At 51.5% G+C, this 24682-nt stretch overlaps 1 protein-coding gene and 1 long non-coding RNA gene across 3 annotated transcripts; one reads left to right on the top strand and one right to left on the bottom strand.

Moving 5' to 3' along the window:
- Window positions 1-1971: 1971 nt before the first annotated feature.
- Ttc22 (tetratricopeptide repeat domain 22) lies at window positions 1972-23805 on the bottom strand. Of its 2 annotated transcripts, none has more exons than XM_042669794.1 (7): window positions 21790-23805; window positions 8017-8072; window positions 7734-7849; window positions 6930-7075; window positions 6004-6165; window positions 3357-3509; window positions 1972-2913 (listed from the first exon to the last, which is right to left on the bottom strand). In XM_042669794.1, the coding sequence occupies exons 1-7, from the start codon at window positions 22354-22356 to the stop codon at window positions 2377-2379; spliced, it is 1737 nt and encodes a 578-aa protein (XP_042525728.1). In that variant the 5' UTR covers window positions 22357-23805; the 3' UTR covers window positions 1972-2376. The 2 variants fall into 2 exon arrangements, with proteins under 2 accessions (XP_042525728.1, XP_042525729.1); XM_042669795.1 differs by having other exon boundaries at window positions 6930-7048.
- LOC122099177 lies at window positions 12227-19256 on the top strand. Its single transcript, XR_006145859.1, has 2 exons — window positions 12227-12428; window positions 17789-19256. It is a non-coding gene; the product is annotated as an uncharacterized LOC122099177 (long non-coding RNA).
- Window positions 23806-24682: the final 877 nt, after the last annotated feature.

The following is a 24682-nucleotide window of genomic DNA, read 5'->3' as shown; positions in this document are numbered from 1 at the left end:
CTGGGCAAGTCTAGATTTGTTGGGTCACTGTGCACAGACCCCCTATAGAGATTGAATAGTTGTGGAACTGAGATCCCTGGGCACCTTAGGACCAAGAGGTAGCTGTAGGGTCATTGTGTGTTCTGCATCTGTGCACTGGGGAGGTGGCCCTGCCTGCCAGATGAACCCTTGGATAGCAGGACTTGGTATCAGCTGTCTAGACCAAGGGTTTTTGTTTTGGTGGTCATGGGGTCATTGAACTCAGGGCATGGGTGCTATCCTTGAGTTTTTTTGCCCAAGGCTAGCACTCTACCTCTTGAAGCCACAGCTCCTCTTCTGGTGGTGAACTGGACTTTCCTGCCCCAGCTGGCTTCAAACCATAATCCTCAGGTCTCAGCCTCCTGAGTAGCTAGGATTATAGGCCACCACACCTGGCTTTACCAGCGTCTTTATCTGTACTTTTATGGCAGCCTAGGGAAGATCATTCTGAGGTCTGAGGCATCTCCTACAGAGGACTGGGAGTTATGGGCAGATCTATGGCCCTGTCAATGATCCTGGTCCTGTTGCCCTGGCAACAAGGCACCCTATGTTTGGTGCCTATCTCAGGGATATGAGCCAAGGACAAACTTCACCAACTTACAAGTCTTGCTACTAAACCACCCAAAATTTAGTTTATCTGTTTAGTGAAGTAAGAGAAAGAAACAGGTCCCCATCATGGAAGGTCAGAGTTACAGCTTTGGGTGGAGAAGGATTGGGGTGGGGGTGGGGATAGAAGACAGGGCCATGTATACTGACTACTGGCCCCAGCTGTAATAGAGACACAGGAGGGAGGGAGAGAATGTCATTATCTAAAATGCTGAGGTAACAGGGTCCTCAGGGTGGCCTTGTGTCCACATTCCACTAGTACCACCATGTATGCCACCATTAGTTTTAGAACTGAATGAATATTGAGTGCACCATGTGACAAGTGACACATAAGTGTAAGTAAACACATAGGCTTTAGTGTAGTTCCATTTATTAGCATTTTTTCCAAACCTTAAAAATGCTTGAAGGGGCTGGGAAGGTGGCTTAGTGGTAGAATGCTTGCCTAGCATGCATGAAACCGTTCAATTCCTCAGTACCACATAAACAGAAGAAGCCAGAGGTGGCTTTGTGGCTCAAGTGGTAGAGTGCTAGCCTTGAGCAAAAGCTCAGGGACAGTGCCTAGGCCCTGAGTTCAAGCTCCAGGATTGGCAAAAAAAAAAAAAAAGTTGAAAGTCAGTCTGAGGTACAGGTTGAGGAGGATGGATGGATGACTAGCATGCCACTTCCCTTCTTGGCTCTGTTCTTCCAAGGTGTGCAGTGAAGGGATTGTGGGATATGACCTACAGCACTGTACTTCTGTCTACCCATCTTCCAGTGGCTATGGAGATTCAGGTCCAGCCTGAGGACCAGGGACGTAAGCAATACAAGGAATACAGCTCTCCAGAGAAAGCAAAAGACGCAAAGAACTCATAAACCCTTATGGAGTTCTTGTTGCAATTATGTGCAACTAGCATTCCTGGAGTTTGACAAGAACTGACTCTGAATTTGGGGGTTAAGTTAGCTCCTATGTAGGAGGCTGCAGAATCCAGCCCAGCCATTCTATAATTTGGTGGCAATTAGAATCAACAAATTCCACATCTAAGATTTAGGATTTTGATCCCAAGTGTGTAAAGTTCCAAGATTTCCTTCATTCTCTGACAGATTGGAGACAGGTGGCATACTTCCTAATGGGTTCTCTGCAGAACAGAGACATCAGATAAAGGTTCTATTTAATGGGTTTTATTTCAGGGAGTTTGGAAGGCCTTTCAGACTAAGTAGCTGGCCCAGGAAGAGGACTGATGGAAAGGTGGTAGGTAGAAATGGGTTCTGTGCACCCAGATTTACGTTAGGGTCCGGTCTGTAGCCCACCCATTGTGAGATCTTGACCTAATGGTTTAGAGCTTTTCTGGCTCAAACACCCACTCCACTTATTTATGAGGCTTTATTATAAAGGACCCTGTAGATCGAATCTAAAGGCAGCTAGCTATTCAAGCATAAGGGTCTCCAGTACCAGGACTTAGAAAATCACCATAATTGAGGCAACTTCTCCTTTTTTCTAGAGGGCGTGAGCCATCTTGTTTCTTCTGCATGTCCCTCAATTGACAGTCTCCCAGTCTCTGCTGGTCTCAAACACGTCTTGAAGCCCATCCACAAGTTCCTAAAAGAATTGAGCTGTCCTTGCCCACACGGGAGGGTGGGGCCATTCTTTGGCTCCCAGACTCCATCCAATCAGCTGTGGCTAAGGGGCCTCGTCGGGGGCGGGGCCTCGTCAGGGGCGGGGCCTCATCGGGGCGGGGCCTCGCCGGGGCCTCCCATCAGGTCTCCCGCTCCAGCTCAGAAGGAGAAGGCCCGACGGCCACGTGGCGTTGCGGCGCTCTCACCCTCCAGTTCCATGGTCTCGAACAGCAGCCGCACCAGCGCCGGCCGTCCCTGAACCACCAAGGCCCGAGCCAGTCCCAGCACCTCCTCGGTGTGGCCGCGCCACACGCGCTGCAGCTCTTGGCGCAGGCGTGCCGCGGGGTACTTGCCCTGGGCGCGGCGCAGCCAGACGTCCACCTCGCAGCCCAGCTCGCCGTCGCTCAGCTGCGCCTGGCTCCACTGCGCCAGCAGCGTCTCCAGCAGGCAGCCGAAGCCCTCCGTGTGGCCGGAGCCCGCGTCGTCCAGCTCCACGGCGCGCTTGAAACAAGCGGCAGCGTTGGCCTCCTCTCCCTGGATTCGCAGGCACTTGCCCCGCAGCAGCTGCAGCTCGGGCAGCGTGGCGCCCAGCTCCGACTCGCCGGCCTTGGCCAGGAAGACCAGGGCCTGGTTGAGCGCCGCCTCGTCCACCGCCAGCAGCTCCTTCACAGCGTCCACGCCCATGTAGTAGTAGACCTGAGCAGGGGGAGCGAATGAGCCTTCCTCCCGCGAATCCCCACCCTCCCAGCCCGAGCCTGATGGTTAAAAATCCCCTCCGTTCATTCCCAACCTCCCTTTTCCCTTGGCTGTTCACGTGAATCTTGTCTCCGCCCCTCTGGAAAAGTAAGAGGACAGGTCCAGCCCCTCCATGCTCAGCCCTATGTCCCCGAGCCTGTCAATCTCCATCAGTGGGTTTTCTCAAATAGAATTTTCATCTCTTGGTAACCTTCTCTGAGCACAGTAGGCACATCTGGATGCCGAACTGTACTTAGCACTGAGAGAGCCAGGCCCCTCTATACTTTGAGGCAGTTGATGAGTTACCGAAGGGAAGACCTTCACAACTGTCTGTCCTCCTGCCCAGGCCTAGCCTAGTAGGTTCTCTGAGACTTTGGCTAATAAAGTTTAAAAGGCTTCCTTACCTGACTGATGTCCAGGTACGTCCTGAGATCTGGGCACACCTTGACCACTTCCTCCAGGTCAGACTTGGCACAGGCCAGATGGTTCCTGTCAGGTATGCCCCCTAGCCCCATCTTGGCCCGCTCCAGGTCGTGTAGGTAGGTTCTGATGTGGATCTGCCAGTGGAGGATCAGCTCAGAAAAGGTGCTCAAGCAAGGACCTCAGCTTCCTTTCTGACCCAAATGAAGCCAATCTCTCTCCATAGCCACCAGACTTTCTATGGTGCAACAGAAATCCACCCCCCCCATCTTAGTCCTGTGCCAATTTGGCCAGCTACTACCCCACGTCTGGCCTCCCTTCCATACAGTGCGGAGCCTGGTGAAGTCAGAACCCCTCCGTTGCTAGGCATCAGTGGCTCACACCCATAATCCTAGCTGTTCAGGAGGCTGAGGATTTTGATTCATAGCTAGCCTCAGCAGGACAGTCTTTATCTCCAATTATCTACCGAAAAAAATCAGAAGTGGAACTATGGCTCAAGTGATAGAGCACTACCATGAATGGAAAAAGCTACAGGACTGCACTCAGGCCCTGTGTTCAAGCCCTCATATTGGTACAAAAAGAAATGAGTTATTTACTCCTTCAGCAAATGTATGTTGATCCCTCCCCCCACTATTATCCAGGTGACTTGGAGAAAGGTACCTCTGTCAACCGTATTTTCTGTATCTGAAAAGCCATTCCCTTGGAGGAATTGCCATGACAACAGACAGAATATGTTTTAGTCAGGCCCCAGCACATGCTCATTTCATTCATTCATTTATCCATTCATTCATTCATTATGCAGGTAGAATCTACTATATGCCAGGCACTGAGGGTACAATAGAGAGCAAAATGGCAAGACCCCCTGTAGTGGGGAAGGGATAGTAAACACAATAAATCAAGAACTAGTATCTTACAGAGTGATTGATGTTAAAAAGAAAATGTAAACCAGGCAAGGATAGAAACTATTGTTAAAGGGTGATATTTTCACTAAGATGACTGCTGGAAGCTGTCTGCAAGAGTAAGGGGAAAGCTAATCAGCTATCTAGAAGAAGAATACTCTGGGTAAAGGCCAGGCCAGGGGGCTGCAAGCGCAGAGCGAGTAGGTCTGGCTCATAGGTGCTAGTGTTGGCTGAGGCCTCTACATTGATCATGTGAGTTCCTTTCCTTTGGCTTCTTCCTTCCCTGTAAAGTGGACCTTGGGAGCTACAGGGAGACAGCAAGCATACGATACAAGATGATGATGAAGTGAGGAGGTAAGCAGAGTTCCTGCTAACCGAATGCAAGCTGGGGTGAGGGGAAGCTGTTTGCTTCTTGGTGCCCTTGTGGCCCCATTTGTAGTCTGGCCCATGTCTGGCTTCTCTCACTCACTGTGTTTTGTGAGGAGTAAGACAGACCCCAAAACAAGAGCTCTAGGTGAGATGCTGAGACCAACAAAACTGTCCCATCATTTGCTGCAACAATTAATATCCTTATTACTGATAATAATACGCCTATCAACCACATCAAGGAATTTCCTGCCTGGAATCTAAGGCAGCTTCGTAAAGTCCCTGAGACCAAGACAGGGAGATGATTGGCCACTAGGTGGCGTGAAAGGAGGTGGAGAAGATGGGAGAAATGGGACTGTAAAAGATTTATAGGAGCTGAAGAGAAACCAGAGTGTAAGTAGGACTTACTTTGAAGCAAAGTAAACTTGGAGTTCCCCAACCAGATGGGCTCTGAGAGCTGGAGGGAGGTGGCTCCCACTTAAATGTGTAACTAGCAGCAGTGAATGACTGCATGAAGACTGTCTCGAGAGATGAGAGAATTAGGGCTGGGAAGGTGGCTCAGTGGTAGAGCGCTTGCCTTGCATGCATGAGGCATTGTGTTTGATTCCTTAGCACCACATAAGCAGAAAAAGCTGCAAGTGGTGCTGTGGCTCAAGTGGTAGAGCACTAGCCTTGAGCTGAAGAGCTGAGGGACAGTGCCCAGGCCCAGAGTTCAGGCCCACGACTGACGAGAGAGGGGGGGGGGGAAGAGAGAGAATATCAGTTCAGAGTGAACCTAACCTAGCAGCCAGTTCTTTAGGATTGCTTATGATATACTTGATGCTGAATCTAATGTAAGGCTCTTATTGACTGCAAGAGGCAGGTAATCTGTCATCTCCATCCACACATATGGAAATCGAGGCTTAGAACTGAGTTCTTTGAATTGGAAGTGGTCATGTAGAATCTGAACCAAGACTGTCTGCGTTCAAGGCTAGAGCTCTGATCCACTGCTTTAGGCTATGTCTACTGCACTTTGGCCTTTCTAAAGTACCTCCCATACCCAGGGATGAATTTCAGTGCCACCTCATTTATCCTCTGACCCTAAGATCCTTAGTCATGTCTTTAACATCTGGGAAGTGTGGTTTGGAGAGGACATGACTTGTCATACATCCCAAGCAATAGATGGAGAGGTTGGATGTTGATTCCATTAGCCCTACTCTGCAGGGCTGATCCAGAACATGGAGGCTCCTTGGCCAGGCTCTGGGGGCAGGGCTTCCTCTACAACTTTCCTCAACACCATCTGGTTCCTCTCCCATCACAATGGTTCCAGGGCCTCTGGCCTCTGATTCTTGATGACAGGATGAGATGGTACTGCAGATGGACCCACCTTGGCCCTGGTGCAGTATGCCTGCCAGTTGAGTTCTGGGTCTGGAAGGACATCCAGGGCCATGTTGCAGGTTCCAATGGCCATATCTTGCTTTCCTAGGAAGTGGAAGATTTTGGCCAGGCGATTCAGGATGGGAGGCTGGTCCTTGGCAATCTCAATGGCCTGGGAAGGAAGAGGGTAGGAGCTTGTCTCTCAGACTGGCTCAACGGTGCCTGAGCCACAGGTGCCCGGTTCCACTTAGATTCCTGCCATTACAGAGGTACTAATTCCCACCTCTACCCAATCAGTTCTGTCATGTGGAACCCAACACTTCAGGACAAACCCGCTGGCACTCAACTCCAGAGAGTCTGACTCAATGCCATGTTTGCCAGTTGTAGCCAGAAGACCCTTCAGGTTCTAGTCACCCCTTAACCAGCAGTATGCCTTCAGTTTCCCAGGGCAGAAAGGCCAGAGTCAGCCTTTACCTCCCTGTACTTATGGGGCTTCCTGCTCAGATACAGCATCCTCCTCCCTTCCCCCGCCGGCCCTCCTGCCATGTTGGTTGACTGCTGTCTGTTCTGAGTGACTTGTCTTAGGGTCATGTGGCCCGTGGGAAGATCTGGAAAGGAGAGTTCAGCTAAACTAAACTCATCTTGTCTCCACTGGGGGGTGGGGACAATGTAGACACTGTCAAGGAGCAAGTCTGGGGGTCAATTTCAAGCCTAGAGAAATGGGCTTGAGCCAGCTGGAGGTGGGGGACATGGGCTTACACAGGGAGGAGGAATGGCCACAAGGAATGAGGTGGTTGGAGAGAGAGGTATGGAGGAGGGTGCTCCCTGGGTTAGCCACATAGTGGGGGTGATACAGAGAGGGACAATGGTTCTTGGGGAGAGGGGAGAGGTCAGGCCCCTCCAAATGTGCAAAGTACATGTGGCTGGGGCATGTACCTTGCCAAAGCAGTCCAGGGGGTCGGTCCCTGAGTACCCGTAGTCATGGACGCCCATCGGGGTAGTGGAGAAGGTGTCCTTCCTCTCCAGCAGCATGCCAAGGTAGCACCAGGCCAGAGCTGGGTGTGAGAGGGTGGGAAAGGTCTCTGGGGAGCAGCAGCCCCCATGAAGAGGATGGAAAGGGCAGTGGGGGTGAGGGCATGGGGGGGGACGGGGTGATGCAGAGGTAGAGAGAAGCACAGGCAGAATGAGGGAGTGGGTGGTACATTCTGGTGCTCAGCCTCCATCTAACATGTCACCCAGGACCTCAATGCCAGGGCATAGCTGTCTTCTCACTCTGCCTCCTGGTAGATGTGATCCTTGTGTTAGCAGTCAGGCTCTGTGAGCCAATGTCTTTTAGAGGAAGCCTTCATCCCAAATCCTGTTCCTCAGGTCTAGGAATATGCACTTGCAACACTTTATTTCTTTGGGAGTGGGAGGGAACAAAGATTCTCTATGTAGATCAGGCTGGTTTTAAACCCATGATCCTTCTTCCTCAGCCTTCCAATGTTGGGCTTATAGGTGGGAGCTACCTTGCCCTGCTCTGCACTGCTTGGTAATCTGAATGTTTGCTAGCACAAAAAGTATTGTCTCCTTGAGGTGAACACATGAGTTTATGAGACAGGCACAAAGGGGAAAGATGTGGCAACAGAGATAGAGAGACAGTGCTAGAGTTTGGTGACAGGGCCTGTGACAAGGACCAGGGACAGTGTACGGGGACAGTAGGGCAGAGGATCTCCTTCTACCTCCACGCTAGGAGCTTACCTTGGTGGAGGGGGTCTGAGGACTTCAGGACTTGTCGCAGCAGGGCCAGTGTGCGGTTGAAGGCAGGCAGCCTCTTCTGATCCTCATTGCCCAGCTCCAGGAAGATGCCATCCAGCCTGTGATCCCAAAAGGTGTTCCTCCAAATCACCTCAGAGTGCTGCAAGCCTCCCGGGAAACCCTCTTCATGGGATGGGCCCCAGCCACTTCTGCCCCGGCCCTTGGCCTAGGTTCCAATCCCAGCTCTCCCCAACCGCCCCATGTTCCTCTCCACCCCCGGCCTGACCTGATGAGGAGCATTGCCATGGTGAAGTACCAGCCCCTTTTCTCCTCCTGCGGGATCTAGAGAGACAGAGAACACCATGCAGTTGTTATTGATGGTGCAGGAAGACTGTTCACAGGTTTACACGCTCTCCCTGTACCCCAAGAGGCAGCAAGCACAGTGGAAAAGACGTTGGCCTTAAACACCCCTTGATTCCAGCCCTGATTTGGCCAGTGATCACAAAGGATGATTTATTTATTATTTATTTTTGCAGTACTGGGGTTTGAACTCAGAGCCTCGATTTGCTAGGCAGGCACTCAACACCTGAGCCACACCCCAAGCCCTTTTTGCTTTGGATATTTTTCTTCCTTGCCCTCATTGAGCACCTTCCTCCACCTCTACCTTCCTGAGAAAGCCCCTGTGGGCCTGTGGGGCGTGTCCTGACCAGCCTAGGCTCCTCCCTCCCCCCACCAACTGCTTTCCCATTATTAGTCTTGCCAACCCCATCACCACACATTTAGACTGACTTGGGTACCAGATAAAATATTTATGCTGTTATTTATGGAAGTAGCTGCTCCTGCCTCAGGAAGGAATTTTAATGAAAACCAATAAAACCCCCAGTGCATGTCGGAAGCTTGGCCTCAGGCTCCAGCCCCTCCCCCCTCATTCATATCCCCCACTATTGATATTCTGCATTCCCCCACCCCCATCCCAGGGCTGCCTCAGCTGAGGATACCTACATACCTCCAGCAGCATTCAGTTCGGCTGGCATTTCTGAGCTGGTGCCAAGTCTTAGTTGATTTTTTTTGGGGGGGGGTCCGGTCGTGGGGCCTGAACTCTGAGCCTGGGCACTGTCCCTCAGCTCTTCAGCTCAAGGCTAGCGCTCTACCACTTGAGCCACAGCGCCACTTCCGGCTTTTTTCTTTTTGCTTATGTGGTGCTGAGGAATTGAACCCAGGGCCTCAGGCATGCAAGGCAAGCGCTCTACCACTGAACCACCTTCCCAACCCCAGGTCTTAGTTGAGAATGTGGTACTTGCTATGAGAATGTGGTACTGAGTAGGCACTGACCCCCTGTCCTGAGGAGGCTCCCCAGCTGGCTGGGGAAACAGAGTCAGGACTTGTCAGCACCTGCCATGTGCAGAATCCTTACCCTGCTCACCTCAATCGCACAACCAACCTGGGAGGGACAAGTTAGCCCCATTTTTACAGTTGAACATATTGAAGGTATTGTGACTTTGCCAATCATGCGGCTTGAGTGTCAGAGCTGGGATTCTTCACCAGGCCAGCTCACCAAAAACTCTTGTAGAAAGCAAAGCCTGACCAAGACTGTGAGAGTGATGCAGATTGAGAGGACAGACAGGACACCCCAGTCTGTGAGTTTAGGGTGGGTCTTGAGTGGTGGGCAGCACTGTAGATGGGGACCAGGGCAGACGGGAGGGAGGGCTTAGCATGAGTGAAGGCCTGGGGACGGGACTCCTGAGGCACAGTGCTGAGTGTATGCATAGAGGAGGGGCGACAGGGACCTTGGATGAACTTGGAAGGGGAGGGAACCTTATATGTAGGTGCCCCACTGGGGCAGGGGCAGGAAGTCCCGGCTCCAGGCAGAGCACCCAGAGAGGCTCTCGAGAATCCTCAGCCCTCCCTCCAGGATCATCTCTGGGTGGCTTGAGGCAGGGCAGTGAGAACAAGAGAGGAAAGGTTGGTCCCCTCTTGAGGGGCCTGGCAGGAAAGAAACAATTAGAGGAGGGACACTGGGATGATGGGAGATTGCAGGGCCATCTCAGCCTGTCCAGGAAATTGCCAGGCTTCCCAGAGGCGGCCCTGGAGAGAGGCTCAGGATGCCAGGGAATTGCCCAGGTGGACACAGCAGGGCACCTCAAGAGGCCATGGGTCCCATGTTTAGAGATGGGGGAGCATGGGGGAGCTGGGATCTGCATGAAGTTTGAGGCTGGAACCAGGGAGCAAGGAGTTGGGGACTGAGCAGGAGAACATCGGGAGGGTCTGAGTGCCACGTTCAAAATTGGGAATTCCTCTGCAGGGCAGAGGGGAGCCATAGCAGGGGTTAGACATGCACAGTGCCAAGATCCTCGGTGCTTGCTTGCTTTTTTCTCTCTTTCTTTCTCTTTCTTTCTTTCTTTCTTTCTCTTTCTTTTTCTTTCTTTCTCCTTCCTTCCTTCCTTCCTTCCTTTCTTCCTTCCTTCCTTCCTTCCTTCCTTCCTTCCTTCCTTCCTTCCTTTCTTTTTGGCCTGTCATGGGGCTTGAACTTAGGGCCTAGGTGCTGTCCCTGAGCTTTTTCGCTCAAGATTTGCAATCTACCACTTTGCGCCACAGTGCCATTTCTAGTTTTCTGGTGGTTAAGTGGAGATAAGAGTCTCATGGACTTTCCTGCCTGGGCTGGCTTTGAACCATGATCATCAGATCTCAGCCTCCTTAGTCGTTAAATGGGAATGTGTCTAAGGCTGTAGTTTTGAAGAACACTGTGGTGGAGAGGGGAACAGGCCCCCAGGGCACCCTTGAGGAGAGGCAACACTTCCCAAAGCAGAGAGGTGGATGCTGGATCACTGTATTTACTTTCCTTCCACAGAAACAGAGCAGGAAGAGGGATGCAGAGTTATTCAGCATTTTCTGTGGGCCATGCTGACTAAAGACCTTGACATATTGTCCAGGTCTGACTGAGGGCAGGAACAGGAATCTATGGTATCTTGGGCAGCCTGGCTGCTTGTGGTATGGCCTCAGACATCAGACCTGTTTTATGGTTGGCCAAACTGAGCCACAGCAGGAAAAAATGGCCCTGCCTTACCTATGTGCTCCTGACTAAGGGGAAAGGATAGAAGTGAGGGCAGGTGGAATGAGTTGGTTTGGGTGTGTTAACGGAGATTGCAGAGGCCTGGAAGTCCTGGGGGAGGAGACCATGGGGAGCCTGGGTCCTTAACTGCAACACTCTAGCCCTCTCAGGGGCTGTGAGGACCAGCCGAAAGGAAGGGTTATCCTGGCTTGGATTGCGGAGAAGCAGAGTCAGGCTCTTCAAGCAACTCCTTTGTCCTCTGTGACCTGTTTCAGTCTCAGTCCCCTCCTCTCCTAGGACTTCTGGCCCCTGTAGGGTCACAGGCACCACTGCTGCTTTTGCAGGTCCCAGAGTTGGAGAGAATATACTGCCCACAGCAATGTTCTCCCTGAAGCACAGCTGCACAGCCTCTCTCTCTCTCTCTCTCTCTCATTTGGCAATCGATTAAATTTTGTCCCTAACCACATGGTCAAGTGCATGCTTTGTCCACAGCAATCAGTCATTCGGTCAATCCTTATGGCATCTGAAGACACTGAAGTGACTTCCGCACAAGGTCACACAACAGTTAGCACCAGGGCTTACAGAATGCCCTTCCCCTACCACACCATCAATGTCTGAAGTCAGAGCCTGGTTATGGACTTCACTAACCTAGCAATACCACCACCTGATGGTAGTATGGCTGAATTGCAGGGCAACTCAGGAGTGTTTCATTCTTTCCCTTCAACTCAGACTAAAATAGATTAACAAAACAACACAAAACAACAACAACAACAAACCTGGGCCAGGCGCTGGTGGCTCACGCCTGTAATCCTAGCTACTCAGGAGGCTGAGATCTGAGGATCATGGTTCAAAGCCAGCCCAGGCAGGAACTTCTGTGAGACTCTTATCTCCAATAAACCACTAGAAAACCGGAAGTGGTGCTGTGGCTCAAGCGGTAGAGCACTTGCCTTGAGCTGAAGAGCACAGGGACAGCGCCCAAGCCCAAAGTTCAAGCCCCACGACCGACAAAACAACAACAAAAAACCTGGCTTTTGAGTGACATGTGTATGACAAATCTCAAATACAGCCCCCAATATCACACTTGAGAATGACAGTTGCAGAAGGAGGGTTGCAGCTGGAGTCAGTGGATACGGAGTGGAAGGAATGGCATGGATAGATGGAATAGAGCCGCTAGCTAGCAGGCTTTGGCTTTCATCCTCCATCCTTGCAACGGAGCTTCCAGAGGGCTGTTCACTCAGTGGTGACTGAAAATGAGCTGTCTCTTTAAATGGCCTTCTGGTTGATGCAGAAGCAGCAGCTGGAGCCGTTACCAGGGGCAACCTGGCAAGCCACAGTGTGTTAAATTAAATTAAACAGGCCTCTGGCTGTCCTTCCCTCCCACTGAGGGAGGGGCTGCTCTCCTCTCCTGGAGGATAAAAGTTACTGTGGAGCCTGTGTTGGAGCAAGGTGTACAGCTTCAGGAACTCCAGCTCCCAGGGGCTGAGGCAGCCAGGAGGGAGGACTGTTTCCTGAGGTCCAGCATAGAAGCCCAGGCTTCAAGCTGGATGTCAACAATGACACTGCTGTCCTGTGGCTGGTTCATGGAAAGGAACTGGGCCAGGCCTACAGTACCTCTGTGGTGGAAGACGTAACCTTGGTCTGAGCTGCAGGTGAGTGAAGGACAAACTCAGTGAGAGTTTGCAGACCATCTCCTGGCTCTGGAGGCCAGGTCTCTCTGATCTCAAGTTCCTGGTCTTCCCACCATGTCTCTCTCCAAAGAGTTAGAGTTTATACAGTGTTTACCAGTTACAGAAGGCTTATACATGATTCCATTGGGCCCTCAGAACATCCTGCATAGGATGCAAGGTAAAAGCCATTACCTATGCACTACAAAAGGGGAAACTGAGGCAAGATACTGTCCTCAAAGCCACATGGCTACTGTGAAAGCCTGGACTGAAACTTGGGCCTAAGGCTCTTTTTGCTATGCTGACGACAGCAAGTTTAATCCAGTGCTTACTATATACAAACCACAGATGTATGTGTTCCCTCCTTCGCTCTCCCAAAGGTGACGACTTATCAGGAGATGAGGCAACAAAGGCATGAAGTTGGGTGATGTTCCCAGAATGAAACAGCTGACAGGCAGCAGAACTCAAAACTCAGCCACTGAGTTCCAGGGTTAGGAAGTGGGGTTCTCAGGAATGCCTGAAGAGCCTGGGTCCTGCCATTGGGTAGGTACGCAGCAAGGCGGGTGACAGGGCAGAAACAATGGGATCAGGATAAGCCCTAAACAGAAGCAGGTGTGTGTCAGCTTGGGTAGGTACAGGATGGTCCCAAGCCTTCCATTTGCTTCAAAGCAGGGTGCTAATCAAGGGGGTGCTGGGAGCGTGGCAATAAAAGCCCTTTTTATGAAACCAATGCCTTTCAGATCTATATGCTCTGAGTGGGCTGGACAGACACCTTGTTTGTTCTTATGGAAACTATTTGCCTGCAGTTTGAACTTCGTTCCTGATGGCTGCCTTCCACATTCCAGAGTGGGTTCTTGACAGCTGACTCATTCTCTTCCAGGAGGGGAGTGGCAAAGGGTAGAGGGCAAAGACTGAGAACTTTCTCAGGGTCACTGGGCACTTTGTGTACACAGCACCAGATTCTCACTGTGGTGGAAAGGATATTATACAGATGAGAAAACAGGGAGGTATTGGGATCAAGGCCATCAGCCTCTTTGGCCTCCACGGCCACACGGGCCTCCCTCCAACACCCAGCATCCTTTCCGACTCCTTGCTGACACTGTGAAGGCTGACACCACTGAGGAAGTCACAAACTGCTGGCCTAGGAGGACAATTCGTTCTTCCTGCACATCTAGAATGTCCTCTGTGGTGTCAGCCCACCTGGCCCCCTGCCACCTGTGGGACGGGAAGGAGGGGTCCTCTCTGCCCCCCACGGAGGCTGATGCTCTCCTACCAGCTTTGCCAGGTGTAAGGGCCATGCAAGGCTGGACTGGGAGGCCCCCATACCCCCGCCCCTGCCATCTCTCCTCAGGGATTCTGGAAAGGTCACCTGACTCAGCCTGTGTTAGACGCTTGTGGAGAGGGTCATGGAGGGTTAAATACGGCCAGCTGTAGGAAGTTTGCAGATCAGCCTCTGCCTGGGGAATGAATATTCAGCCCTGCACTGTGTTCCTGGACTGTCTCACATGATCATTTTTTTGACAGTCCTAGGACTTGAACTCAGGGCCTGGACACTGTCCCGGAGCTTTTTTTGCTCAAGGTTAGTGCTCTGCCACTTTGAATCACAATGCCATGTTGAGTTTTTTGGTGGTTAATTGGAGAGAAGAGTCTTGTGGACTTCTGTGCCTGGACTGGCTCTGAACTGTGATCCTCAGATTTCAGCCTCCTGAGTAGTTAAGATTACAGGGGTGAGTCACCAGCATCTGGCCTCTTCCACATGAATTTTACTTAGAGCAGATGGACTATTAGCATGTCTTTTCTGGCCTAAGTCTGATATGTGGACACGGGCTCAGTGCTGGACAATGAGGAGCCACTTCTCTAGTCCATGGTCCCTAGAGAGAAAGGGCTACACCTTGCCTTGTCCTGGGTCCAAATCTAATTCTAGCCCTAATGGGAAAGGGTGTGGCACTAACAGGCCTCATGAGCCTGTGTAGTATGACACCGTATGTACTCAATCCCTTCTCCCAGCCAGAGGCTGGTGCTGCTGAATCCTGTTAGAGCAGCGGTAGTGGTGTGGGTGGGGGAGGGGGCCCCAAATCTATAAGAAGGGAGACTCAACCCTCAAACTCACTAGTTAAGTGCACAAGAAGCCAGCAGCCAACTCGGCAGCACTGATGTACAAGGTGAGGTCAAGAAGTCTGAGTCAGGGGCTGGGAAGATGGCTCAGTGGTAGAGCACTTGCCTTGAATGCATCAGGCCCTGGGTTCGATTCCTCAACACCCCATAAGCAAAAAGAAAAAAGCCGGAAGTGGCCCTGTGGCTCAAGTGGTAGAGCACTAGCCTTGAGCTGAAGAGCTGAGGGACAGCGCCCAGGCCCAGCATTCAGGCCCACAACCAGACCTCCCCCCCTTAAAAAGAAGTCTGAGGCAGACCCTCAGGAGTGCTGTCTTTAGCCTGTGCTTCAGTTCCTTTCAGCCGCTCATGCTGTGTGCCTCTAGGCAAGTCACTACACCTCTCTGAGCTTCCACTTACTTGTCTTTAGACTGGGGTTAATAAGGGATGGGATTTTCAGTATTTCTTTGATGACCCAGTGAGATCATTTATCTATGAAAAGCACAAGCTCGGTGCTGGGCTTATCCTCACATGACCCAGCTGAATCAAATGCAACCACTCAGAAGTGTGGAGGGATGCGTGTGCACAGGTGCACACTCACACCTGAACACACAAAGACACTGGGACCCTGGGGTGGCTAACCAAGGGTACTTTCTTGCCAATTACCACCCTGTAGGGTAAGAAGGATTGGAATTCACATACCTGTTTGTGAGGCTGGCCTGTAGCTCTGCCGCCTTTCTTCCCTCTCTCCCTCCCTCCCTCATGCCCAGATGCCTGGTGAAATCCACATAGCACAAGGTTACCAGAGAAGTCCCCTCCCCGCCCTGATCCACTGTGCCCTGTGTGTGAGGGGAGCCCAGTGCCCAGCTGGTGAGGTCTCACTAATAAAGACAGTGAAGGTTGAACCTCAGAGCCTGACACGAACACATAACTAGGTCTTATCTGACTGCAAAGTCTATGTACACACGAGCCTAATACCCACAAAACCTTGATGTCTGCCACCAGGAAACCCTTAGTGACTCATGGTGGTGGGGGGTGGAGGGAGATGCTGGAGAAGGGCAGGAATGATAAAGCAAACTGGTTTTTCATATTTGCTTTTAGTCATGTAAGAGCAGGGGATAACTCCTCTGTATAATAGCTTAATAAAAACAATTAAAAATAGTTAGAAAAAAACCCACAGGGGATGACAGGTGCTTAGTAGCTCATGTCTTGTAGTCCCAGCTACCAAGGAGGCTGAGATCTGAGAATTGCAGGGAAGAAAAGTCCATGAGATTTTTTTTTTAATTTTCTGGTCCTGCCATTCGAACTCTGGGCCTAGGCTCTGTCCCTGCTCCTTTTGCTCAAGGCTAGCACTCTACCACAGCGTCACTAACAGCTTTTTCTGTGATTAACTGGAGATAAGAGTCTCATGGACTTTCCTGCTTGGGCTGGCTTCAAATTGCAATCCTCACATCTCAGCCTCCTGAGTAGCTAGAATTACAAGTGTGAGCCACCAGCACCCAGCTTGTCCATGAGATTCTTTTTTTTTTTTTTTTTTTTTTAAGGAGAAGTGAGGGATTTTTCTTTTTAAAATTTCTTTAAAATTTTCCTGGTACTGAGGAATTGAACCCAGGGCTTTATGCATGCTGGGCAAGCACTCTACCACTAAGCCATATTCCTAGCTCTCCATCAGATTCTTAAACTCCAAATAACCATCCAAAAGGCATATGTAGGAGCTGTGGCTCAAGTGGTAGCGTGCTAGCCTTGAGAGAAAACAAACAAACAAAACCCTCAGAGACAGCGCCCAGACCCTGGACCAGCAAAAACAAAAACAAAAACAAAAATAACCAACAACAGAACAGAGACAGAAAGTCACGTAGATGCACCCGCCCATGCATCAGGCCTGCTTGTTTTCAGATTCTGAGCTGAACTAGCCCGGTAGCATGTCCTTTTGTCACTGGTCAGCAGAGGGGTTGTCTGTGGCTCTCAAGCACCTCTTTATCCTCTGGCTCTTGGGACCCTTCCCTGCCTGTGTTGGCCCAGCCTCGTCAGGTAAAACATCTCTGGTCACAGCCTAGACTGACACAGCTGCAGATGCCTAGTCCCGCAGCACTCCCCAGGGGCCATTACACTGAAGGAAGGCCCTTACTACCTCTACCTTCCACACCCATCCTCTGAGTATCCTCAACACAAGACATGGTGACTTTCCTCTGCCCTGGTTTTCTTTTTCTGGAGAGGGTCCCTTCTCCACTGGCCTTCCTCATTCCCACTTCTGTGACCCCCTCCAGAAAGTTCAAAGGCTTTTCTCTTGAGTGGCAATAGTGCTTTGCACTCAAAACCTTGTGTTTCTTAGGTTACTCACTCTACTGTGAGCCATGCATGCCTCCAGCCCAGTTCGCACTGGTTATTTGGAGATAAAATCTCTCGAATTTCCAGGACACGTGGCTGGACCACCATCTGCCTATTTTATGCTTCCTGTCATAGCTAAGATAACAGGCATGTGCTACCAAATACAGCTTTCGTCCTTTGGGATGAACTCTTGTGAATGGGGCTTGCCTCAAACCATGATGCTCCAGATCTCACTTTCCCAAAGAGGTAGGATTACAAGAATGAGCCACCTGTGCCTGACCAAGAGTAGATTTGTAGCCTGGGCAGGGAAGTCCGTGAGACTCTTATCTCCAATTTACCACCAGAAAATGAAAGTGATGCTGTGGCTCAAGTGGTAGAGTGCTTGCCTTGAACTGAAGAGCTCAGGGACAGTTGCCCAGGCCCAGAGTTCAAGCCCCAGGACTGACACCACACAGACACACACACACACAGAGCAAAATTTGGAATCAGGAGCAGTAGTAGGTTCAACTGCTACCTACTAGCTCTGTCCCCTAGGACACATTGCTTGCTATGCTGCAGCTCTCTGGTCTGTAAGGTGAGTCTCCTGTGAGGACTGTGTGAGGTGGTCACAGATACGACCAAGTCAGCTGAGTGAGGGAGGCTTCCAAGAGGAGGTAACACCAGAGCTGGTCTCTGATGCATGGCGCTTGCTGCCTAGGCGGGGGGCACCGAACCCTCTCGCAGAGGCATAAACCAGTACAGGATGTTTGAAGAACTATAAGCAGGTGAGAATTGCTGCCAAGTAGCAGGCAGGGGAGGAGGAAGCTGGGGCACTTCACTGTCATCCTGATTGCACCTATTTCTTGAGCAGCTTCTTGATGCCAGAACTTTAAGAAGGAATTTATTTATTCATTTTTTATTTTTATTTATTTATTTATTTTTTGCAGCACTGTGGACAGAACCAGGGCCTTGGGCACACTAGGCAAGCAATCTACCATTGAGCTGGTGCCCTGAGCCGCAACCTGGGTCAGGGACTTTATAAACACCATGCCATCATCTCCTCAATGACACCTGTCTCTCCTGACCGCAGCTACTCTGGACAGAACTGGGGATCAGCACTGGACCAGGTCCAAGGACGCAGCACAGAGCCTGAGAGCCACATTGCCTCTACCCACCCAGCCCCCGCCTGCAGCCATTGGCTCCCTCTGGGGAACACTGGGCATCTGACTCAGCACTCGCTCAGCTGGGTGTTCACTCGCTGCCCGGTGTGTCTGTGCTGACTGTGGAGACGATGGAACTGACCTCTGTTTGTTTATCATCCTTGAACTCTCCCTGTTTACCTCCTCCAGGAAGCCTTCCCAGAATGCCTCCCGAGGGACCATACAGTGCTCCTTCCTGTGCAAACAGTAGAGAGAATGAGCATCTCTGCGGGTATCACTACAGCTTTAATGAGCTCTGAGCCCCCTAGCTGCTCCCCCAAGGCTCTTCAGATCCCCAAACCACCTGAGACCATAATCTTGCTCACCACAGTGCTGGGTGCTGTCCGCGCAGGGCAGCCTGGCATTCAGGGACACAGGCTTAGTCTTCAAAACTGGAGACCTCCAGCCTGCTGGCTCCATATGATGGACACACCTGCACCCAGCTTGCAGATGGAGGAGGCGTTGTGGGTGGTGAGGCTGAGGGACACCTGGAACCCTGCCTTGTCGCTGTGTAGGCTCTTTCTAGGAACTTTACAAGCATTAATGCTTCTTCCTCCTTTCCCACCCTCCCTGCTTCCTCCCAGTGCAAGGGCTCGAACTCAGGGTCTCAAGCTCCGCTTGGCTTTCTTGCTTACAGTTGGTGCTCTAACTGTTGAACCACGCCTCCAGCCTGGAATTTTGCTGGTTCATTGGAGTTGGAGTCTCATGGACTTTTCTACCCAGGTTGATTTCAAATCATAATCCTCCAGGTTTCAGCCTCTGGAGTAGCTAGTTCTACAGACATGAGACAGCAAGCAGTGACCAGCCTCAAACTCTAACTCTTAGTTATGACATCTGCCAAGTAAAAGATGTCCTTGTTTTACTGAGGATGTTACCCTATTATTATCCTATTTCACAGACAGGGAAGGGATGCTAGAGATGCTAAGTGCCCATTAGAAGTGAGAGCATGGAGAGTTGGGTTCAGGACCTGGGCCACTGGCCCAGAGTCTCTTCCCAGCCTCTACCCTGCACCGCTGTCTGAAAGTCAAGTCTATGCCCACCAATTCACACTCTCCTTGAGGTTGTGAATCACACATTTCTCCTTACAGAAGCCATGGGTTTGGGTGGAAAAAAACACTGAGAGCGTATATGTGGGCTTTGTGAATGCAGATATGCTGCCTGTGTGTAAAGGTTGTGGCTCCTTAAATATCACCAGTCTATAAATTAGGAAACAGTACTGTTCTCTGCTTGACCTTGACTGAGTTATGCTTTCACAGAAGTCACAGCACCCTCTCTCAACTGTGGTATTTTCTTTCATAGGAAAGAGAATGCCCTCCACATCCTTCTCCCGCCATTCATACCTCCTGCAGCAGGCAACTTGAGAGATAGATCCCCGTGATCACACCTGGGATGTGGGATTTGGTTAATTTCCACCCTTGGAGTGTGGATTGGATCTACTGGCTTGCTTCTAATGAACAGAATATGGCACAAGTGATACGATGTTGCCAGCAGCTGGTAAAGAGCTGAACTCAATTCATAGCCACTTGAGCTAGTGTGGAACTGAAAGTCTCCCTTCTCCCAGGCCAGCCTTCGGATTCGACCACTGTGCCCTCGGGCACTGAGCTGAGCCATGTCTGGATTCCTACTCCCACAAAACAGTGCAATGACAAGTGCTTACTGCTTTATGCCATGAAGTTTGAGGGAGCACTTGTTCTGCAGCAACAGGCAACTTGTTTGCCTAGTAACTTTCCATTTCATGCCAATCCCTATGCTGCACTGACATATGCTGCATGAGTGCCCTTGTGCACCAGGCATTGACAAACCAGGCAGACAGTAGGAACCATGCTGTGGGAGCTCAGGGGAGGCTCTGATGGTCTAGGAAGTTATTGAGACATCCTAAAGAGAGGATGTCTGATACAGACCTGAGACTGAAAAGCCTTCCAGGCAAAGGTGGAATAGAAGGTCGCCCAAGAAGAGCCCAAGCCAGCACAAAGTGAGCTGTTAGGAGCAAAGGCTCACGGGGAATCAAGGTGCAGTAGAATATGGCCAAAGCCTGGCTGAGAACGGGGAAAGGAGAGGAAGAGCACACAGGTGGCAGTCACCAAGGACCTCAAATGCCCTCCCCAAATTCCTAGGGTTTATCAGCTAGTGTGTGTGTGTGTGTGTGTGTGTGTGTGTGTGTGTGTGTGTGTGTACTGAGGCTTGAACTGAGTGCTTGGGCACTATCCTTTAGCTTTTTCTTTCAAGGCTGACACTCTACCACTTGAGCCACAGCTTCACTTCTGGCTTTTTGGTAGTTAATTGGAGATAAAAGTCTCACAGATCTTCCTGCCTGGGCTGGCTTCGAAATGGGGTCCTCAAATCTCAGCCTCCTGAATAGTTAGGATTACAGGTGTGAGTCACTAGCACCTGGCCAGCTTGTATCTTTTTTCTTTCTTTCTTTTTTTTTGGGTCCGATTGTGGGGCCTGAACTTTGGGCCTGGGCGCTTTCCCTCAGCTCTTCAGCTCAAGGCTAGAGCTCTACCACTTGAGCCACAGCGCCACTTCCGGCTTTTTTCTTTTGGGGTGCTGAGGAATCAAACTCAGGGCCTCATGCATGCAAGGCAAGCGCTCTACCACTGAGCCACCTTCCCAGCCCCTGTATCTTTTCTTTTCCCTCCTTCCTACCCTCCCTTCCTTCCTTCCCTCCTTCCTTCTTTCCTTCCTTTCCTCCTTCCTTCTTTCCTTCCTTCCTTCTTTTCCTTTTTCCTTTCCCTTTCTCTTTCTTTCTTCCTTCCTTCCTTCCTTCCTTTCTTTCTTTCTCTCTCTCTTCCCCTTCTCCCCCTCTCTCTACCCCTCCCTCCCTCCTTCTTTCCTTCCTTCCTTCCTTCTTTCCCTTTCCCTTTCCTTTCCCTTTCTCTTTCTTTCTTTCTTTCTCTTTTTCTCTCTCTCCCCCCTCCCCCTCCCTTCCTCCCTCCCTCCCTCCCTTCTTTCCTACCTTCCCTCCCTCCCTCCTTCCTTCCTTCCTTCTTTCCCTTTCCCTTTCCTTTCCCTCTCTCTCTCTCTTTCTTTTTCTCTCTCTCCCCCCCTCCCCCTCCCTCCCTTCCTCCCTCCCTCCCGTCTTTCTTTCCTTCCCTCCCTCCTTCCTTCCGTCCTTCCTTCTTTCCCTTTCCTTTCCCTTTCTCTCTTTCTTTTTCTCTCTCTCCCCCTCCCTCCCTCCCTTCCTTCCTTCTTTCCCTTTCCTTTCCCTTTCTCTCTCTTTCTTTCCTTCTCTTTTTCTCTCTCTCCCCCCTCTCTTCCCTCCCTCCCTTCCTCCTTCCTTCCTTCTTTCCCTTTCCTTTCCCTTTCTCTCTTTCTTTCTTTCTCTTTTTCTCTCTCCCCTCCCTCCCTCCTTCCCTCCCTCCCTCCCCTCCCTCCTACTTCCCTCCTTCCCTCCCTCCCTCCCTCCCTTCCTTCCTTCCTTCCTTCCTTCCTTCCTTCCTTCCTTCCTTCCTTCTTTCCTTCCTCTCTTCTCTCTTTTCTTTTCTTCTTTTCTTTTCTTTTCTTCTATTTTCTTTTCTTTTCTGGTCACAGAAACAGGCACTTGCTGGAAGGAGCAAGGAAGAGGGATGGACTGACCAGGTTGGGTTTGCAGTATTCTGGGAATACAATAATAATACCGATGTGGGCCCCTAGTACAGGAAGGCAAAGGGATAGAGGTCGTCCAAGAAGAGAATGGGGTGCACACTGGAGGAGGTGTCTCTGCAAAGACCACAGCCTTTTGGGGGTGTGGGGCTGGGAGTGTCCCTCACCTGCTTCCCGTAGCTGAGCGCCTTGTCGTAGAGGGCGATGCCTGCCACCAGCACCCGTGCGCGCTCTTCTGGGCTGGCACAGCCCACATCGAAGCCGTGCGCGTAGCCTTGCTCCGCTAGGCAGCGCGCAGCGCGGAGCTGGGGGTCCCCGGAGGCCTCGGGCTCTTCTGCCAGGCCCATGAGGCCCGCCAGCCTCGCGGCGCACGCCTCCTCCTCCTCCTCCTGGCCCAGACGCCCGTACACGTGTGCCAGGTTGGCCCAGGCGTTGAGGTTGCCGGGGTCTTCGCGGGCCACCTGGAGGAAGCGCTCGCGGGCCTCGTCCAGCTCCTCCAGGTGGAAGGCGAGCGCGCCCAGCAGGTGGCCCAAGGCCGGCCTCTGCCCCGCGGCCGCCAGCTCCAGCTCCTGCCGCAGGCGCTCCCGCTGCAGCTTCAGATCGCGGGGTCGCGATGAGGCCGGCGCGCACGGCTCGAAGTTCAGCTGCATCTCCAGGTGGAAGTGGCCGGGGAGGTAGTCTAGGTCGTCGATGAGCGCGTCCAGGTCGTCAGCCACGGCCTCGGGATCCGTCATGGCTGCGCTGTTGCTCGCTTGGCCTCGCCAAGTCGGTGGGTGGGCAGTGGATGGGGAGGTGCGGGGCGGGGAGGACGCCAGCCAGAGCGAGCCCGGCACGGAGGCCCAGGGCGCGGCCACCACCGGTCCCCGTCCGACCCTGGGATCCTGGGCGCCTCCCGCCCGTGGGTGGGTCCCGTGTCAGCCACGGGGAGTGTCCTGTAGGTGTTTCCGCTTTCGCTGCTCAGCTAGACACAGCCTTGCACAACCAGGTGTGCCAGAAAAACAGGTGCATTGCCAAATGCGGGCCTCGCAAACCCGGGTACGCGAGGCAAAAGGGAGAACTTTTCACTCTGCTCAGCAGATGAGGAAACTGTTTCAGAGGAGGAAAAGAGCTGGCCCAGCTCACAGGACTGGGGCGTGCCCTGCAGGAGGTCTGGAGCCCCACTTTTGCCCAAGATCACCTCCCTCCGGGGTGCGGCTCCGTGCTGCCCTCCTGAGCAAAGCCAGGACTGGTCTTGCAGCCGAGGAAGCCCAGCTGTTCCATGCCCTCCACTGCTGTCCGGTCCCCTCAGCTGCCGGCCCCCCCTTCCCCCTCGGCCCTCCTAGCTCTCCAGTGTTCTTCCTCTCGGCAGAGTCCCTCCCCCCTCACCTGGGTTCCTTCAGCCATTATTCCCACCCACACTTCCCACTTGGGATTTCGCTACATCCTCTCTGCTCAGCAATGGCTTCCAGATGCCAGTTCTCATTTCACTTGTTCAGCCTGAGTAATGTGTGATTGGTCCTATAGCCTACTTTGCTCTTCTGTGACATGGGGATGCCAGTTCCTTCCCCCGCAGGGCAGGGAGATGTCACAGCTGAAACCATAAGTGGCCATTCTGGGTCAGTGTCAGCTTGGTCCTCCCCCTATCTGCTCATCCCATCCTGTACCTGCCTGGTTCTAGTCTCCTGCTTGGGCCAGTCTTGCTCTCAGGCCTGTGGAAGTCTCCTGACCTCTAGCTTGCAGACTAGGGGATCATGCTCTCTGCTGCAGGTTTGAGTCCTCCTACCCTGCTCTGGATTCTGGACCCCTCTTGCCATTCTTGCTCCCAGGCCTGGAGATGTGTGCTCAAGCAGAACAGTTTGTGAGATTCTTACCTCCAATTAATCATCAAAGAGCCAGTGGTAGAGCGGTGCCTCCACTGGTAAAATACCAACCTTGACCACAAAGGCTAAGGAACAGTGCCCAGGCCCATGAATTCAAGCCCGAGTACTGGCATTAAAAACCAACCAACCAACCAACCAAGATTTTGGTGCCATTGATCACTTGTTATTTTTGTAGATACAAAATGTAATACAATTAGTAATTTTTAATCTAAAAAAGCTTACTATAAATTGCTGTTGATCAGGAGATGAACCTTGTCCTCTACCTGCCTTGATTTGTTCATGTTGTAGCACATAGCATCTGTCAATTGTCCTTTTTAAGGCTGAATAAAGGCTGTCTATGCTAGACTCTGTTTATCCATTCATCTGTTGGCATTCATGTGGGTTTCTCCCATCTTGTGGCTGTTGTGAACAGGTTACATTATTATACATGTTTGGGCCCTGCCTTTGCTTTCTTCTGGGTATGTATCTAGAAGTAGAGGTGCTGGATCATACAATAATGCTTTTCTGTTCTCTAAGAAACCGTTGTGCTGTTTTCCACAAAAAAACCATTTTATTTTCCTACCAGCAATAAGCCACGTTCCAATATCTCTACATCCTTACCAACACGTGTATTTTCTATTATTTATAATAGGCACGCTGATGGATGGGCTTAGCTTTTGACCTGACTTCCAGAAGGTTAGTAGAAGTTGGGAGGAAAGGAGAGCTTGAGTCTGGAGGTGTGTATGTGTGTGTGTGTGTGTGTGTGTGTGTGTGTGTGTGTGTGTGTTTCAGAAGCAGAAAAGGCTAAAGGGTGCTCTCAAATATTATGTCTCAAATGTACCCTGCCTTACTATATATGGCCAGGGCAATGGATCATTTTGTCTAGGCCATAGTTCCCTTTCATTTTATTTTCTCTACCACCTGAGCCTTACCTCCAATCCCAAGTTCCCTTTTCTGTACAATGAGGGTGGGGAGGTTGGGCTAGTATCTCTGAGAGGGAATAAGCTTGCTGTTCACACAAGGAAGTAGTTGTGATAGGGCAGTGTTGGGCTGCCTAGGACAGGTGCCCTTACTGTACAGTTGACTCACCATGGCCCATTCTACCCTGCCTGTCCACCAGGACCCAGTGGACCTTGTCACTCCTCCATGAGTCCCAGAGCCAAGGGATCAGTGTGGGAGAGAAGCAGCTAAGCAGTTGTAGAAAGGATTCCTGAGCAGACCT

The sequence above is a fragment of the Dipodomys spectabilis genome, unplaced genomic scaffold (genome assembly GCF_019054845.1).
Source record: "Dipodomys spectabilis isolate Male_0828 unplaced genomic scaffold, ASM1905484v1 ptg000504l, whole genome shotgun sequence".
NCBI classification, from domain to species: Eukaryota; Metazoa; Chordata; class Mammalia; order Rodentia; family Heteromyidae; genus Dipodomys; species Dipodomys spectabilis.
Note: the sequence above shows the minus strand (reverse complement) of the source record. Positions and strands in the feature narration are given on the sequence as shown.

Excerpts from the sequence above, each read along its gene's own strand:
- Ttc22 (XM_042669794.1), bottom strand. The coding sequence starts at position 22,356 with ATGACGGATCCCGAGGCCGTGGCTGACGACCTGGACGCGCTCATCGAC. Across the intron at positions 7,076-7,733 it reads CTCAGACCCCCTCCACCAAG|AGACCTTTCCCACCCTCTCA; the intron begins GTAAGCTCCTAG and ends GCTGCTCCCCAG. Across the intron at positions 6,166-6,929 it reads CCCTGGACTGCTTTGGCAAG|GCCATTGAGATTGCCAAGGA; the intron begins GTACATGCCCCA and ends CTTCCTTCCCAG.